We start from the raw sequence: 15,516 nt of genomic DNA, 5'->3' as shown, positions 1-15,516 counted from the left end.
TCTCTCTCTCTTTTCAAGGACTTTTGGCTTTCATGTGGTAGGTAATCTTAGATCCTGCAGCTTCTAATGCCTCCTGTCAGAAAAGCAAAGGGTCTACTATGCTTTTTTACTTAAAATACAAAAACAAAGATGTTTCCCATTTCATTCCAACGTCAATGAGTCATGACAGTTCCAGGATACAGTTCATAAACTGTTCAATTTCTCTGAAACCTCACTGGAGTATCATACTTAAAAGAAAGATTTGCTGTCTTTGTAGTTTATAAAGATGATTATTTTAGATATAAATATTAATCATAAAGAAATATGTTGGGGCTGGGGAGATAGCTCAGTCAGTAGAGTGCTTGCCTTGCAAGCACAAAGCCCTGGGTTCAATCCCCAGCACTGCAAAAAAAAAAAAAAAAAAAAAAGAAAGAAAGAAAAAAGAAATATGGAAATATGTTGCAGGCCTGGAGTTGTTGCTCAGTGGTGGAGTGCTTACCTAGCAGGTGTGAGACCCTGGATTTGATTTTCAGCATCACATATAAATAAATAAAATAAACATGCATCAAAACTAAAAATATTTTAAAGTGAAATATGTTGATGTTAAGGCAGAAAAGAATGAACTTGCATACATTAGGGACTATAGCTTAGGAACATTATATATATTTATAGGGAGAAACCTAAAATTGAGAATCATGAGGACTGCCCATAGTTCAAAAATAGTCATTTCAGATTGGCAGAGATGAAGTCATTGCCTGCCAGGGATGTTAGTGATGGGCTTCCTCCTTTGGATGGTAGGCTGGGCAACCAAATGGCTTCTGAGGCTCTGTGGTGCTAGATTCTTATATTCCTTTTCAGATTATGATTCAGGATATTTAGTATAGGGCTTGGGAGATCCAAGATGGCAGAATAGAGAGACGCTGCATTCCTTGTTGCTCCGTAACTCGGATTTCAAGCAGAGTATATCTGTTTCTCTGTGAGGCAGTCTTTGCTGCTTATCGATTCCCTGCTGTTTTGTATAAGGCTTGGCAAGGTGTATTTTAATAACCTCTCTGGGTGAATTTGATGCAAACTGAAATTTAAGAATCTCTATTCTAAGAAAATGAGCTCTGGACTGGGAGTGAAGAAACCTGTTTTTTGGTTCCATTGCTTCCATAACTTAACCTGGTAACCCTGATGAAATCACTTACCCTCTCTTAGCATCATTAACCTTTCTATAAAATGAATGGTTTGGAGTAGATAATGTCTATGGTCTCCCCCAACTCTAAAATTTTTATGAAGTTTATTGTATAAACTATTATATCTATCTGTGGAATAACCCTGACTTCATTAGTCACAAGATCCCTCATTTTATACACATCTATATAAAAGCATCCATAACTTATGTGAATCCTTGGTGTATAGGAATGAGACCCAGCCATTTCCAAAACCAGTCAATAAAGTGTAGTAGGACCTAGATGAAGTTAAAGTCCCACACTTCCCATCTCAATCATTGTAAGAAAAAATATAGTTAATGCCAGTAAAATACTGCCAAGTATAAGAGTTTAGTTGTCAACCATTCAGGTGATCTAAATTGGTTAACCCTATTAGCCTTGATCTCTATAACCAAAGTTTGCCTAAGATAAAAAAAAAATCATGACAACACTTCACAAAGGACAGACTATGGAGCAATAAGCACTCATTCATTGAAGATAAGAACATAAATACAACTTATTTTTTGGCAGTGCTGGGGATTGAACCCAAGGCCTTGTACTTTCAAAGCAAGCACTCTACCAACTGAACTATACCCCCAGCTCCAATACAACTTTTCTTAATGGCAATTTGGCAATATCTACCAGAAGGCATACCTTTTGGCCTGACAGTTTTACTTCACGGAATTGAGTCTACACGTATTTTTTGCGTATGTGCTGATAACATATATACAAATTATTTATTGAAGCATTATTTCTATTAGAAAAAGAAAAGGGAAAAACAAAGTTCCATCAGGCATTCTGGTTTAATAAATTATAGTAAATTCATGCAATGGAATCTCATGAAGTCTTTTAAAAGGAGATTGAGAAAGTTCACTCTCTCCATGTTATATAAAGTGAAATAATCTCCAACTTTAAGTGAAAAAGAAGTGTGGTACAGAACAGGGTGTGTAGAATACTACTATTTGTGTGGAGAAGCACACTAGTGATTTTTATTTTTAAGAAAACTTCAAAAGGATACACAATAAATTATGACTTCCAGGGAAAGGAACTGGGCAGATTAGGGATAGTGATGAAAGGGAGACTTCATTGTATACTTCCCTAACTTCAAATTTTGAACCTTATGAATGTATTAATTTTCAAAAGCAACACAACGAAAAATTGTAAATACCATACAAATTCTGTTTATTGTATGACTATATTCATAAACATATAAAAATGAGAAGATCTGGAATGATGCACACCCAACACCAAGGAGGTATTATGCCTTAGGATGAAGAGGGTGGAAGTTAGATGTATGTGTGGGGTGAGCATTAACCCTTTACTTTATATTGCTTGAATTTTAAAATGCGACTTCATAACTACTAAAGTCAAGCACATATAAAATGTCTTGTACAAAGGGACTGGGAGCTTGGGCCAAGAGAGTAAGGCATTTTTCAATTTAGCCATATATGTATGAGAGACTCAACCCTGTTACCTTTGTCTTGAGTCACCTCATTCCCTTGAGTCTTTCTGATGGATTGAAGTAATAAGACCAAGCCATTGAAGGACTCACAATGAAACAAAAACTGACCTTCAGTTTTATAATTACTTCGGTAGAGAATACCAAAATTCCCCATGTCAGAAGAGCTATCTAAGAGGCCAAGGCTATGAAAAAGAAGGTAGTGGAGAGCCACTTGTATAACTGTTTCAGAGGTACAATTAAAAGTGTGTATTGTTTTGGGCTACCAAAAAGAGACTGAGACCTAGAGTCAGAAGTCCTATGTTTAATACTTGGCTATTAACACTATGTTGTTTTATACAATAGTTGTTTGATTTTGGTTAATCAGCTACCCCTGATAGTTAATCAACTACCCACTATGACTTCACAACGTTATTGAGAAAATAAAGTGAGATACTATGTAATATTATAACAATGTATAATAATATAACAGCATTTTATAAACTCTAAATTATATAGCCATCACCTTTCAGTACCCACAGTGTCAGAGATAATAACAATAAAAGTAGCTTTTCCTATATTGTCATAAAGGACATTTTCTAATTTACTCACAGAATCACATGACAACTTTTAGAGCATGCAAATTCCAGACGGTCTCTGTTTCAAAATTTGGCATTATGACTTATTTATGTCATTGCATGGGAAATGGTAGAAATTAACATTTCATAATAATACTAGAGAATATTTGGCAATGGGAGAACAAGATAGAAATTTGTCATGGAACTTTGTCTTTGTGAACTCTTAACATGGATAAAAAAGTTAATATAAATACTGATTTTTTTCATTTCAGTTATCTACCTCATACTCTACCATGCCATTTTTGTGTTCTTTGCATGGACCTACTGGAAGTCTATCTTTACACTCCCACAGCAACCTAACCAGAAGGTAAGAATATTGGTTACTTTATAAAGCTAAGAACAAAGGAAAGTAGAGATGCCAATAAAGCAAGAAGAGAACAAAAGAGGAGCAATTAAACTTCTATTAAAAATAAAATCAGGGTAATCATTTTTTATGAGGTCTTGTTATGTTGTTCATACTGGCCTCGAACTTCCTGCCTATTCTTCCCAAGTAGCTTGGGTTGCAGTTGCATACTGCCATGCCTGACTCAGGGTCATCTTAAAGAAGGACTCTTAGTGATAAAGGTAAATTAAAGGTAGTATAGACTATTGAACGAGTTTGTGAAATCACTAGCCCTGAGTATCTTTAAGACTAAGAAACCACTGCCTGCACTGGTGATTTAATTAGAAAAAAACAAGGACCCACTTCAATTCTGAGACCTCAACTAGTTCAATTTTATGAAGGTGTATCATTTTCATACCCAGCAAGATTCTGGAGAAAAATATAATTGTTTAATCAATCATTTTCAAGCTATATTTTCTTAAGTCCACATGTTTCAAGCAGTATTTGAAAGAGTTCATGAAGGAATTTGTGGTCATATCAGGCATTTATTATGTGTAACCCTACTCTAAACCAAGTTAGATTCTTAAGTAGAAAAAAAAAACAATAGAGAGGAGATTTTACCAATTTCCAAACACTAAGAAACATGCAGCTCTAAATTTTCTCCATTGTGGATCAAAATGATACAAAAATTAAACATAGAAAGACAGTAATGCAGGAATTGAGGAATATGAGGGATATAATTATAGAGAGCAAATGAAAAGCAAAAATGGCAGAAGTCCTTCCTAATGAATATTACTTGAAACATAAATGGATTAAACTATCCTTGTAAAAGACTGATTGGCAGAATGAATTTAAAAATCATTATCTATATTCAAGCTGTCTATAAAAATTAACTTTAGAACCAAAGACATAAAAAGGTTGAAAGTGAAGAATACAAAAAGATATAAGCAAATAGTAATCAAAAGAGACCTTGGGTGGCTATCAGACAAAAGAGCCTTAAGTCAGACTTAACAAGAGACAAAGACATTTTATATTGAAGAAAGGGTCACTTTATAAAGAATATGTGAAAGTTATCAACAAGAGAACCCCAGAATATAAGAAACAAAAGCTAACAGATTTAATAGAAAAAAATATACAATCGTACAGTAATAGAGAATTCAACACTATATTTTCAATAGTGGATAAAACAACTAGACAGAAGATCAATAAGGAAAGGAAAGATTTGAACAATGCTATAAACCAGCTACATGTAACACATCCACCCCAAAACAGTAGAATACACATTCTTCCCAAGTGCATTCTCCAGTGCAGACCATACATTAGGCCACAATAGAAATCTCAGTGAATTTACAAGAGTGAATTCATATAAAGTATCTTCTCATACTGCAATGGAATGAAACTGGAAATCAATAAGACAAGGAAAACTATAAATTCACACATATGTGGAAATTAAATACACTCTTTGCCAATGGATCAAATAAAGAAATCACAGGAAAATTAGAAAATACTTCGAGATTGTTTTAATCAGGTTTTGTTTTGTTTTGTTTTGCTTCTGTGACCAAAAGACCCGACAAGAATAATTTTAGAGGAGGAGGAAAAGTTTATTTTGGGGCTCACAGTTTCAAAGGTCACAGTTCATAGATGGCCGACTCCATTCCTTGGTGCTTGTGGTAAGACAGAACATCATGGTGGAAAAGTGTGGCTTAGGACATGAGCAGGAAGCAGAAAGAGTTCCTCTTATCAAGGACAAAATATATAACCCATAGGCATACCCTCAGGGATCCATCTCCTCTAGCCACACCCTTCCAGCCTACAGTTACCACTCAATTAATCCCTATCAGGGGAGCCTTAAGGCTCTCACAACCCAATCATTTCACCTCTAAACCTTCTTGCATTGTCTCACACATGAGCTTTTAGGGAACACCTAATATCTAAACCATAACAAAGATGAATGAAAATGAAAAACAGCATACCAAAAAACATGGAATTCAATAAAATTGTAAACACATTTAAAAAGGGTAAGTATCTCAAATAGTCTAATTTTATATCTTAGCCATAAAATGAAGAGCAAAAACCAACAAGATGCTACCTCATAACTGTTTGGATGCCTACTATCAACAATATCCAAAAAATATGGGATGGGGAATGGGGAGTTAATTAATGAGTACAAAATTTCAGTTTGGGATGCTGATAAAAGTTCTGGAGGTACTTGGTGGTGATAGTGGCACAACAATGGGAATATACTTAATGCCACTGAGCTGTATACCTAAAATATTTAAAATGGTTAAATTTTGTTAAATATATTTTATTACAATAAAAATGAACCAGACCTAAATATAAGACCTAAACCTACAAAACTCCTAGAATAAAACTTAGGGGAAAATCTTCATGACCTTGGATTTGGCAATGGATTCCACTCCTAGGTATATACTCAAAATATTTGAAAACAAGTGTTCAAATAAATACTTATGCATAACTATTCATTGCAGCCCTAGTCACCATAGCTAAATGATGGAAACAACCCAACAGTACATCAACAGAAAAATGGATAAATTAAGTACAGTATGCCCATGTAAATGAATATTAGATGTGACAACAAAAGCACAAACGACAAAAGAAAAAATAAATACATTTCATATTAGCAAAATTAAAAACTTTTGTACATTATCAAAAAAGTGAAAAGACCACACAAAGAATGGGAGAAAATATTTGCAATTCATACATATGATGCATCAAGTGTTCAAAACATATAAAGAATTCTTAGCACTCAACAGGCAAACAACCCAACTTAAAACTGGGGAAAGGACTTGAACAGACATTTCTCCAAAGAACATATACAAATGCCCAATAAGCACAAAAAATTGTTTAATGCCATTAGTCATTTAGATAGATACAAATCAAGACCATGAGGTATCACCTCACAACCACTAGGAAGGTCAAAAGTAAATGAAAGAATGAATAAAAAAAAAAAAAAACAAGAATTGGTGAAGATGTGAAGAAATCAGAATCCTCCTAAACTGATACTAGGACTATAAAATGGTAGTGCTAGTATGGCGAATAGCGGTCCAGCTCCTCATAAAGTTAAATGTAGAGTTACCATGCAACCCAGAAATTCCACTCCTAGGTATATACTCAAAATATTTGAAAACAAGTGTTCAAATAAATACTTATGCATAACTGTTCATTACAGCCCTAGTCACCATAGCTAAATGATGGAAACAACCCAACAGTACATCAACAGAAAAATGGATAAATTAAGTACAGTATGCCCATGTAAATGAATATTAGCTTTATGGTTCCTAGCCATAAAAAGGAACCCAGTACTGATATGTAATAGAACATGGATGAACCTTGAAAATATCATGCTAATTGAAAGACACCAGACACCAAAGGCCACGCAGTCTTGATTACATTTATATGAAATACCTACAAAGGCAAATCCATGAAGACAGAAAGTAGATTACTGGTTGGCAGAGTCTGGAGATAGGTGGTAATAGGGAATGACAGCTTAATAAGTAAGGCATTTCCTTTTGGGGTGGTTGGAATTTTCTGAAACTAGATAATGGTGATGGTTGCACAACATTGTAAATGTATTAAATATCACTGAATTGTACACCCTAAAATAGGTCCTTTAAATGAAATTTTAAGTTATATGAATTTTAACTCAATAAAAATCATTTTCCCCTTTATATTTTTTATGAAGCTTATAAACCAGTAGAAAGCCTGAATGGTTGGGTATTTTATAGGCCTAAACTGGGTGAAATGTTTCAGTCAGTTTTTTTCACTGCCGTGGCCAAAGGACCTAACAGGAACTGTTATAGAGGAGAAAAAGTTCATTAAGTGCTCATGGTATCAGAGGTCTCAGTCCACAGACAACTGACTGCCTTGCTCTGGGCCCAAAGTGAGGCAGGACATCATGGCAGAAGGCTGTGTAGGAAGAAAGCAGCTCAGGACATGGCACGAGGAAGCATAGACAGACTAAACTTGGCTTCAGGGACAAAATATATACCCCAAATGCACAGCCCCAATGACCTACCTCCTCCTGCCCGCCTTCAGTTATCACCTAGTAAATCCCTATCAGGGGATTAATTCACTGATTGGGTTAGTGCTCTCATAATTTCACCTTTAAACTTTCTTGCATTGTCTTACACATGAGCTTTTGGGGGACACCTCATATCTAAACCATAACAGATGATGACAGGATTTAGTCAAGCACCACAATGTCTAACACTTAAAACTATATCTTTCATCATTTTTAATTTATAAAAGAGTAGAGAGTTCTTTGGACCTATTTAATAGCCACAATATTAATTTGTATAATTCAACATTCATCCCAATCTATCATCATTTGTCCCACCCAAATGGATTTATTGACTCATTGCATCCTAAACCTCAGTAAGGCTTGGTTAGTTCCAGAAATAAGGCATCTATGCCTAACATTTGAAACCAAACCTCTTGAATCACCACAAGTTATTTCTCACACACAAGTAGAAACAACCCTCTCTTCACCTTTCAGGTATATGCAGTGTACCATAAGACAGTTACATTTGCAAGAACATCTCAAAAATTAAAGTGCTGCCCCAAGGTGCTGCTTTTAATTTTCAAAAATAAAAAGAATTTTTAAAAACCTCATTCTTTTGTGTTGATCAATATAATTGTTCTAGTAAGAAATAAAATAACCAGAAATTTTTATATTAATTTACAACATTTAATTACTACTTTGTAACATAGATTTGTAGCCTTTTGGTCCAGTTCATTGTAGAATCCTTAGCATCCTGGGCTAAGCATTAAGTGCCTGTAGTGTACCACATTTATTGTAACAGCCCAAAATGCTCCTATATATTTCCACATACACCCAGGGAGATGCTTAATTCTCACTTTGCTTCAGAGTGACATGATGCCATAAAACACACTACTACATATGGTTCTTAAAATAGATTTGTCACTTTTATCATAAAAGTGGTTCATCCATTGACCCCATTGAAGGACATTTGGATTGTTACCATTTTTTCTATTATGAATAAAACTGAACATCCTTGTTTACATCTTTTGTATACATATATATGTTTTATATGTATGTACACACATATACATATATACACACATACTCATTTCTCTTGGTTATATAGAGTGGAATTGCTGCGTCATCATATATTAGAGGCATATATTTAGCTTAAGCAGATAATGCCAAAGTTTTCCCAACTAGTTGTATAAATCTATACTCCACCAAGATCTTTTGTTCATTAAAATGCGCCATAAAAGGGATGAAAAGGAAAGCCAGAGACTGGTAGAAAAATATTCAACAAGAGTAGAATTCATGATATAGAAAGAATTCCTACAAATCAATACAAAGAGACAAACAACCTAATTCTTTTTTATAGGACAGAACACTTGAATAGGATATCCAAATGTCCAGTAAAGTCATGAAAAACTGTTCAATATCATTAGTAATCAGAGAAATGCTAAATAAAAATTACAATAAGATACTATTTATAAGGGGCTAGAGATGTAGCTCAATACAATAGCACTTGCCTAACATGCACAAGGCCTTGGTTTGATCCACAGCACTGCAATAAAACAATAATAAGATCAAATTAAAATAAGGTTGCATAAGATACTACTATACACCAATTAGAAGAGTTAAAAGATTGACAATGCTTTAATATTTTAAAATGATCTAAAAATTAACCTTCTAAGTAAGACTTTCAGTTACTTAATTAATTTGTTATCCAGTGCATCTGCACCCACCTTTTGAATTTACAGATGAAGAAAAAGTAAGAGTGTCTCATTTTCCAAACTGATTTTATATTCAATGGCAGCATTGAGGCTGAAACCCAGAAGTTCCCTTTTTTTAACCTTTGTCTACCCTTTGGCCCAGACGAAAAAAAGCTTTCCGATCTGTATTTCTTTGGAAAATTGTTAGCATGTTTTGTAAGATTAGCGAAGTGTTTTTATATAATATTACAACAAACTCTATACCAAACTAAAAACTTCTCAAATACATACTTAAAATACCCAAATTTACTATTTTAAGACTATAATAGGCAGATGATGTCACAGTCTCATCCAACTTCTCTAAGACTGTCTTCAGTGTCACCTGTGAAAAACACTTGCATCCTAATAAGCATGGTTAATTATCAACAGGATCTAGGAAGCAATGTGTCAAAAATCTGCAGCATCATATTGTGGTACAATGGAGTGAACCGTACACAAATTTTGGAGTCAGATGAGCTGACTTTATTAGTTGAATGAGTACAACCTTGGACAAGATAAGTTTTACTTTAATTATATAATTACTATAATTACAGTGCCACATATCTCATAGAATTATGAAAATTGAGATAAAAGTCAGATAATATAATTGAGATAAGTAGCCAGGTTATAAGTCAAACTGGTATCTGATCATCAAGGGTAGGTAATAAATATGTTCATTTGCATATTGTTTTAAATCCTTTCTGTGAACCTTGTAAAATAATGTCTTATCTGTCACTTCTGCTTCCAGTTCCACTTGTCCTATACAGACAAGGAGCGCTATGAAAATGAAGAGAGACCTGAGGTTCAGAAGCAAATGCTTGTTGATATGGCCAAGAAGCTACCAGTTTACACAAGAACTGGGAGTGGAGGTCAGTTCATTCAATATCAGCTAGAGAGGAAGTTCAGCAGAGATCTCAGAAACACTAAGTCATGTGTGTTGTCAGCCTAGCCCATTTTCTCTCTCAGCTTCTGAAAACCACTATGGAATTTTTTCTCAACATTTTATTATAAAAGTTTTAAAACACATATCAAAGTTGGAAGAATTATAAACACCTGTAACACCAAAACTAGATTCTACCACTAACATTTTACTATATTGCTTATATATAGACATATCTGTCCATATAACTGTCCATATATCCATCCCTTTACCATCTTTCATCAAACCATTTTATTTTTCTGATGGATCTCAAAGTAAATAGCAAGCACCAGTACATACCCACCTACATATTTTATCATTCTATTTTTAGCAAAATTTATATACAAAAACATGCAAAAATCTTAAGTGTACAATTCAGTTTTTTCTTAAAGAGTAAACATAACTGTACAACCAAAACCCCTATAAACATTACTATCACCCCAGAAAGTTTTGTCATGTTCCTTCCCATTCAATCCCTGACCCCACAGACAACCACTATTCTTTTTTTTTTTTTTTTTTTTTTGCGGTGCTGGGGATCAAACCCAGGGCCTTGTGCTTGTGAGGCAAGCACTCTACCAACTGAGCTATCTCTCCAGCCCACACAACCACTATTCTGATAGTTTGCCACTATAGATTAGTTTCTTCTGCTCTCGAATTTTATATAATCAGAGTCATACAGTATGTACTCTTGTGTCTGGCTTCTTTTATTCAGCTTAATTTTTTGAGATTCATTCATATTTTGCATAGTTCATTCCTTTTATTTACATTGTATGAATATATCACAGTTTATCCATTCACTGATTGATACACATTTGGGTTGTTTCCAGCACTTAACTTGTATTGATCAAGTATTTGTGCAAAGATATGTATTCATTTTATTTGGATGAATATACACTATGGAATTATACTCTTATAATTCCATTCTGTATGACTAGAACAATACTCATTGAACCAATTCTCCACCTTTAAAAATTTGAAAACCAAGGTTTCTCTGGCCAATTTATTCTAATATTTCTAGTATGGAAGATTATGTTTCAAGGTTTAGGAAAGTATAGTATAAGGCAATTATGTTCATTCCTTTATCATTTATTTCTTCAACAAATGTTTATTAAGACACCATATGATAATTTGGGAAATTTTAATTTGGTCTGCATATTAGATAACATTAAAGACTTACTGTTAATTTTGTTAGAGTAGTAATATAACAGTTTTGATTTTTAAAGTCTTCATACATGCTGAAATAGTTTTGGTTGGAAGTGACACAATGTCTAAGATTTACTTTAAAATGCTAAAGGAAAAAGCCAGTGGAAGAAACAGTTGAACAAAAATGGTGCAAGTGTTGATAATTGTTGAAGTTGGATAATGGTACATGGGGTTTATTATTATGTATCTACTTTTAGTGTACATTTGAAAACTTTCATAATACTAATTTTTTAAAAAAGTAACCAATGTGTATGAGACACTATTCTTAGCATGGGAACACAACAGCTGAACAGAGAGGCACAAAGTCTCTTATGGAGTTTAAATTCTGATGAGGAGACAGACAGCAAATTACATAATTTCAGGCAGTAGCCAACAAAATAATATAATAGAGCAGAAGATACAACTAGATACATATGGGGTGAGTTGGGCTCAGAGATATAGTTTGTTTTATCCCTAATGTGTGTTTTTATTAACATAAAATAATTGTACATATTTATGAGATATAGTGTGATATTTGATACATGTATAAAATGTGTAATATCAAATCAGGATTATCAGCATTTGTCTCCTTAAAGTTTTGGCTTTTTTTGTGTGTGTTAGGAACCTTCAAACTCCTCTCTTCTAGCTCTTTACAAATTAAATAATAAATTGTTTTCAGTGTGGTCACCCTGCTGTGCTGTAGAACATTAGACCTTATTTTTCCTTTGTAATTATATTTTAGTACTTATTATTTAACTTCCCTCTGTTTTCTTCCCCACTACATTTCCTGATTTCTACTGAGCACTTTTATGTCCTATGCTTCTGTAAAATCAACTTTTTAAAATTCTGCATATAAGAAAGAACATGTAGTATTTGTCTCTCTGTGCCTGGTGTATTTCATCTGACATAATGACTTCTACTTCCATCTATATTGCCACACATATCAAGGGTTCATTCTTTTTGTGGCTAAATAATATTCCATTATGTATACAGACCACATTTTCTTTGTCTATACAATGTGGCTTTTAAAACTTTTCATTTGTTGCTAGTTTTTAATGATTAGAATATCTCCACTTAAAAATCCATGTTTCTGGCTTCTCTTGAAATTTAGACAGTCTGACAATAATTTGCTTTCCAACATGGCAAAAATTAACTGGATCTGAGTAGTAGCAGTCCTCTTTAGAAAGGGCATGCATTCTCAGGTTCTGCACAATCCCCAACTGACTGCTGCATTTACTACTCACAATTCCCTGGATCCTTGAGGCATTTGTTTGCAGTTCCCATGATAGAGAGTAATAGGAAAGGATTTTCTGAGGAAGTGCTATTTGAGCTGAGATCTGAATGATAAAAAGGAACTAATCACGTGTATTAGTCAGAATTCTCCAGGAAAACAGAACCAATAAAATGTGTGTGTGTGTGTGTGTGTGTGTGTGTGTGTGTGTGTGTGAAATTGGCTTGTATAATCATGGAAGCTGAGAAGCCCTGTGGTCTGCTATCTGAAAGCAGGAGAACCAGGAGTGCTGATATTCCAATCTGGAGTCAGGAAAACTGATGACCCAGCTCATGCAGTCAGACAGAGAGAAAGCAAATTCTCCCTTCCTCTAAATTCTACTGTTGTCCATAAGGAATTGGATAAGACCCACCCACTTCAGTGAGAACAATCTGTTTTTGTCAGTCTACTGATTCAAATGTTAATCTCACCCACAAATACTCTCAGAGATATCCAGAAATAATATTTAACCAAGTACCCTATGACTCAGTTCATTTGACACATAAAACCAATCATCCCATCTTGTTAATTTGGCACACATACACATCTCCTTAAGGCATACTTAATCTCTAAATAAAAACAACAAGAGCCGCGGGTGTAGCTCAGTGGTGGAGCGCTTGCCTAGCATGCAGGGGGCCCTGGTCTGATTCCCAGCACCACAAAAGAATTTTAAAAACCCTAAGATCATAATTCTGCCTAACATGTTACAACTATCCTGTGTACAATGAAAAACACACTAAACCCTTCCCTACAAGGTGAGGTAAAAGTCCTTTAGTTCTTTACTCTTCTCCGTGTAATATTTTGATATAAATTTAACAATACTCAAATACTATGTCATCAATACATTTTATATTATATGATAAGCAAATAAGGGAAGGAAGAAAGGAAAGATATTTGAGATACACACAGAGAGATATTCGTAACACAACAAGGAGGGAATACTTATGACAATTACAGTCTTCATTTCTATAACTGGTCACATGGTCATAGCTGGTATTAACAACTGCTTTTTCCACTACCCATTCTGTATTCCCTTTCCTTCAGCAAGCACCTCAGCTGATCATAGTTCTTTACCTGGTGGGGTGACTCAAACCTTCATTCCTGAAGAGTCTGGGCCATTAGTAATCCTACCTAAATTAGATCATTATAGTTTTGTATTCATCTAATCACAGGATGGGAGTACTAAGAAATGTCCTAAGGTAGCTCCTTCCTTACTTCTATTGTGGAGTAGTAGTCCAATTTCTCATAAGTAGTTAGGATCAATTATCCTAACCAATATTGCAGCTGCCTTTTTAACCTTCCATTTAGAGGTGTGAGGGTCCCAAAATGGACATGTGGCAGTCTTAACTTGCAGTTCAATGGAATCATTGTGGAGTCTCCTTTTTACCTAAGACTTCTAGACTAGCAGAGTATAAAGTCACAAGAGCAGGAAATAAATATTTTGTTACTGAGTAACAGATTGTAATAATTAATGGTGCCATTCCCATTTCCACCCTTAATTCCTGGACACATGGATACTGGCTATCAGGAAAAAACAGTATTATATATTGAATATTGATTCACATCATATACAGCCTTTTGAATAACTTTGCCTTAGCCCTGCAAAGAATTGCCGCCTGACTGGCACTATAACTGACCCTTCAGAAGACCCTTCCACCATTCTGTCAAACCAGCTAATTCAGGATGGTGATACACATGGTAAGACCAGTAAATTCTGTGAGCATATACACATTGCTTTATTTCTCTTGCTTTGTAGTGCGTTCCTTGATCAAAAGCATTACTGTGTGGAATATCATGATGGTGGACAAGGCATTCTGTAAGTCCACAGTGTTGGTCTTGGCAGAAACATTGCATGTAGGAAAGGCAAATCTTTATCTAGACTGTCTGTTCCAATAAAGACAGATGCTTCCCCATCTATGATTGAAGCATCCAATATAATCAACCTGACACCAAGTACATGGCTGATCACTATGGGCAATGGTGTCATATTGGAGGTTCAGTTTTGTTCTCTGCTGCTAGCAGATTGGGCACTCAGCAGTGGAAAAAACCAGGTTGGCCTTGGTGAATAGAAGGCCATGTTTCTGAGCCCATGAATAATCTCCATCTCTGCCACCATAGCTACATCATTCATAAGCCATTGAACAGTAATGGGGTGGCTCTGGAAAGAGACTGACTAGTATCCACAGAACAAGTCATCATATCTGTTTGATTATTAAAATCCTTCTCTATTGTGGTGCTATGATCTGAATGATTGTGAGCCCCCACCCACTCATACATTGAAATCTTAACCAATGTGGATGGTATAAGGAGATGTAGCCTTTGGAAAGTGATAATGTCATGAGGGTAGAGAACTCATTAATGGGATTAGTGCCCTTATTAAAAGGCCCAGGAGAGCTGTCTTGCCCTTCCACCATGTGGAGGACACAGCATGTTGGTGCTGTCTGTGAAAGGAACCTTCATCAGCACCAAATATGCTAGTATCTTTATCCTGGACTTCTTGTCCTTTTAGAACTGTGAGTAAAAAATTGGTTGTTCAGAAACTACCCAGGCTATCATATTTTGTTATAGCAGCCCCAAAGGACTAAGACATGTAATCAGTCTTTGGTAAGCATTCACATGAGACACCAACATCTTTATAATGTTTGCACATTCAGAGAGGTCTGTTCCCATAACTCTTCAAATCTCCTTGTCGCCAATTTTCAAGTTTTCTTCTTTCCAAGTTTCCAATCATCCATCCAAACCAGTGGCCAAGGACCAAGAATTGATGTATCTTCATGTGCCTGGCCATTTCTCCTTCCAAGAAAATAAAAGTGTACTACTC

General features: G+C 34.9%; 1 protein-coding gene across 1 annotated transcript in view; it reads left to right on the top strand.

Annotated features, from left to right (window-relative positions):
• The window catches only part of Zdhhc15 (zinc finger DHHC-type palmitoyltransferase 15), an 89,106-nt gene that overhangs the window by 32,251 nt on the left and 41,339 nt on the right, over positions 1-15,516 (top strand). Inside the window, exons 3-4 of the mRNA XM_047535127.1 lie at positions 3,461-3,555; positions 10,073-10,193. Coding sequence (XP_047391083.1) covers positions 3,461-3,555; positions 10,073-10,193 — 216 coding nt within the window. The remainder of the gene's footprint in view (positions 1-3,460; positions 3,556-10,072; positions 10,194-15,516) is intronic.

Source organism: Sciurus carolinensis, chromosome X, assembly GCF_902686445.1.
Source record: "Sciurus carolinensis chromosome X, mSciCar1.2, whole genome shotgun sequence".
Lineage (NCBI taxonomy): Eukaryota > Metazoa > Chordata > Mammalia > Rodentia > Sciuridae > Sciurus > Sciurus carolinensis.
The sequence above is the reverse complement of the archived record's forward strand: the minus strand, read 5'-3'. Positions and strand labels throughout refer to the sequence as shown.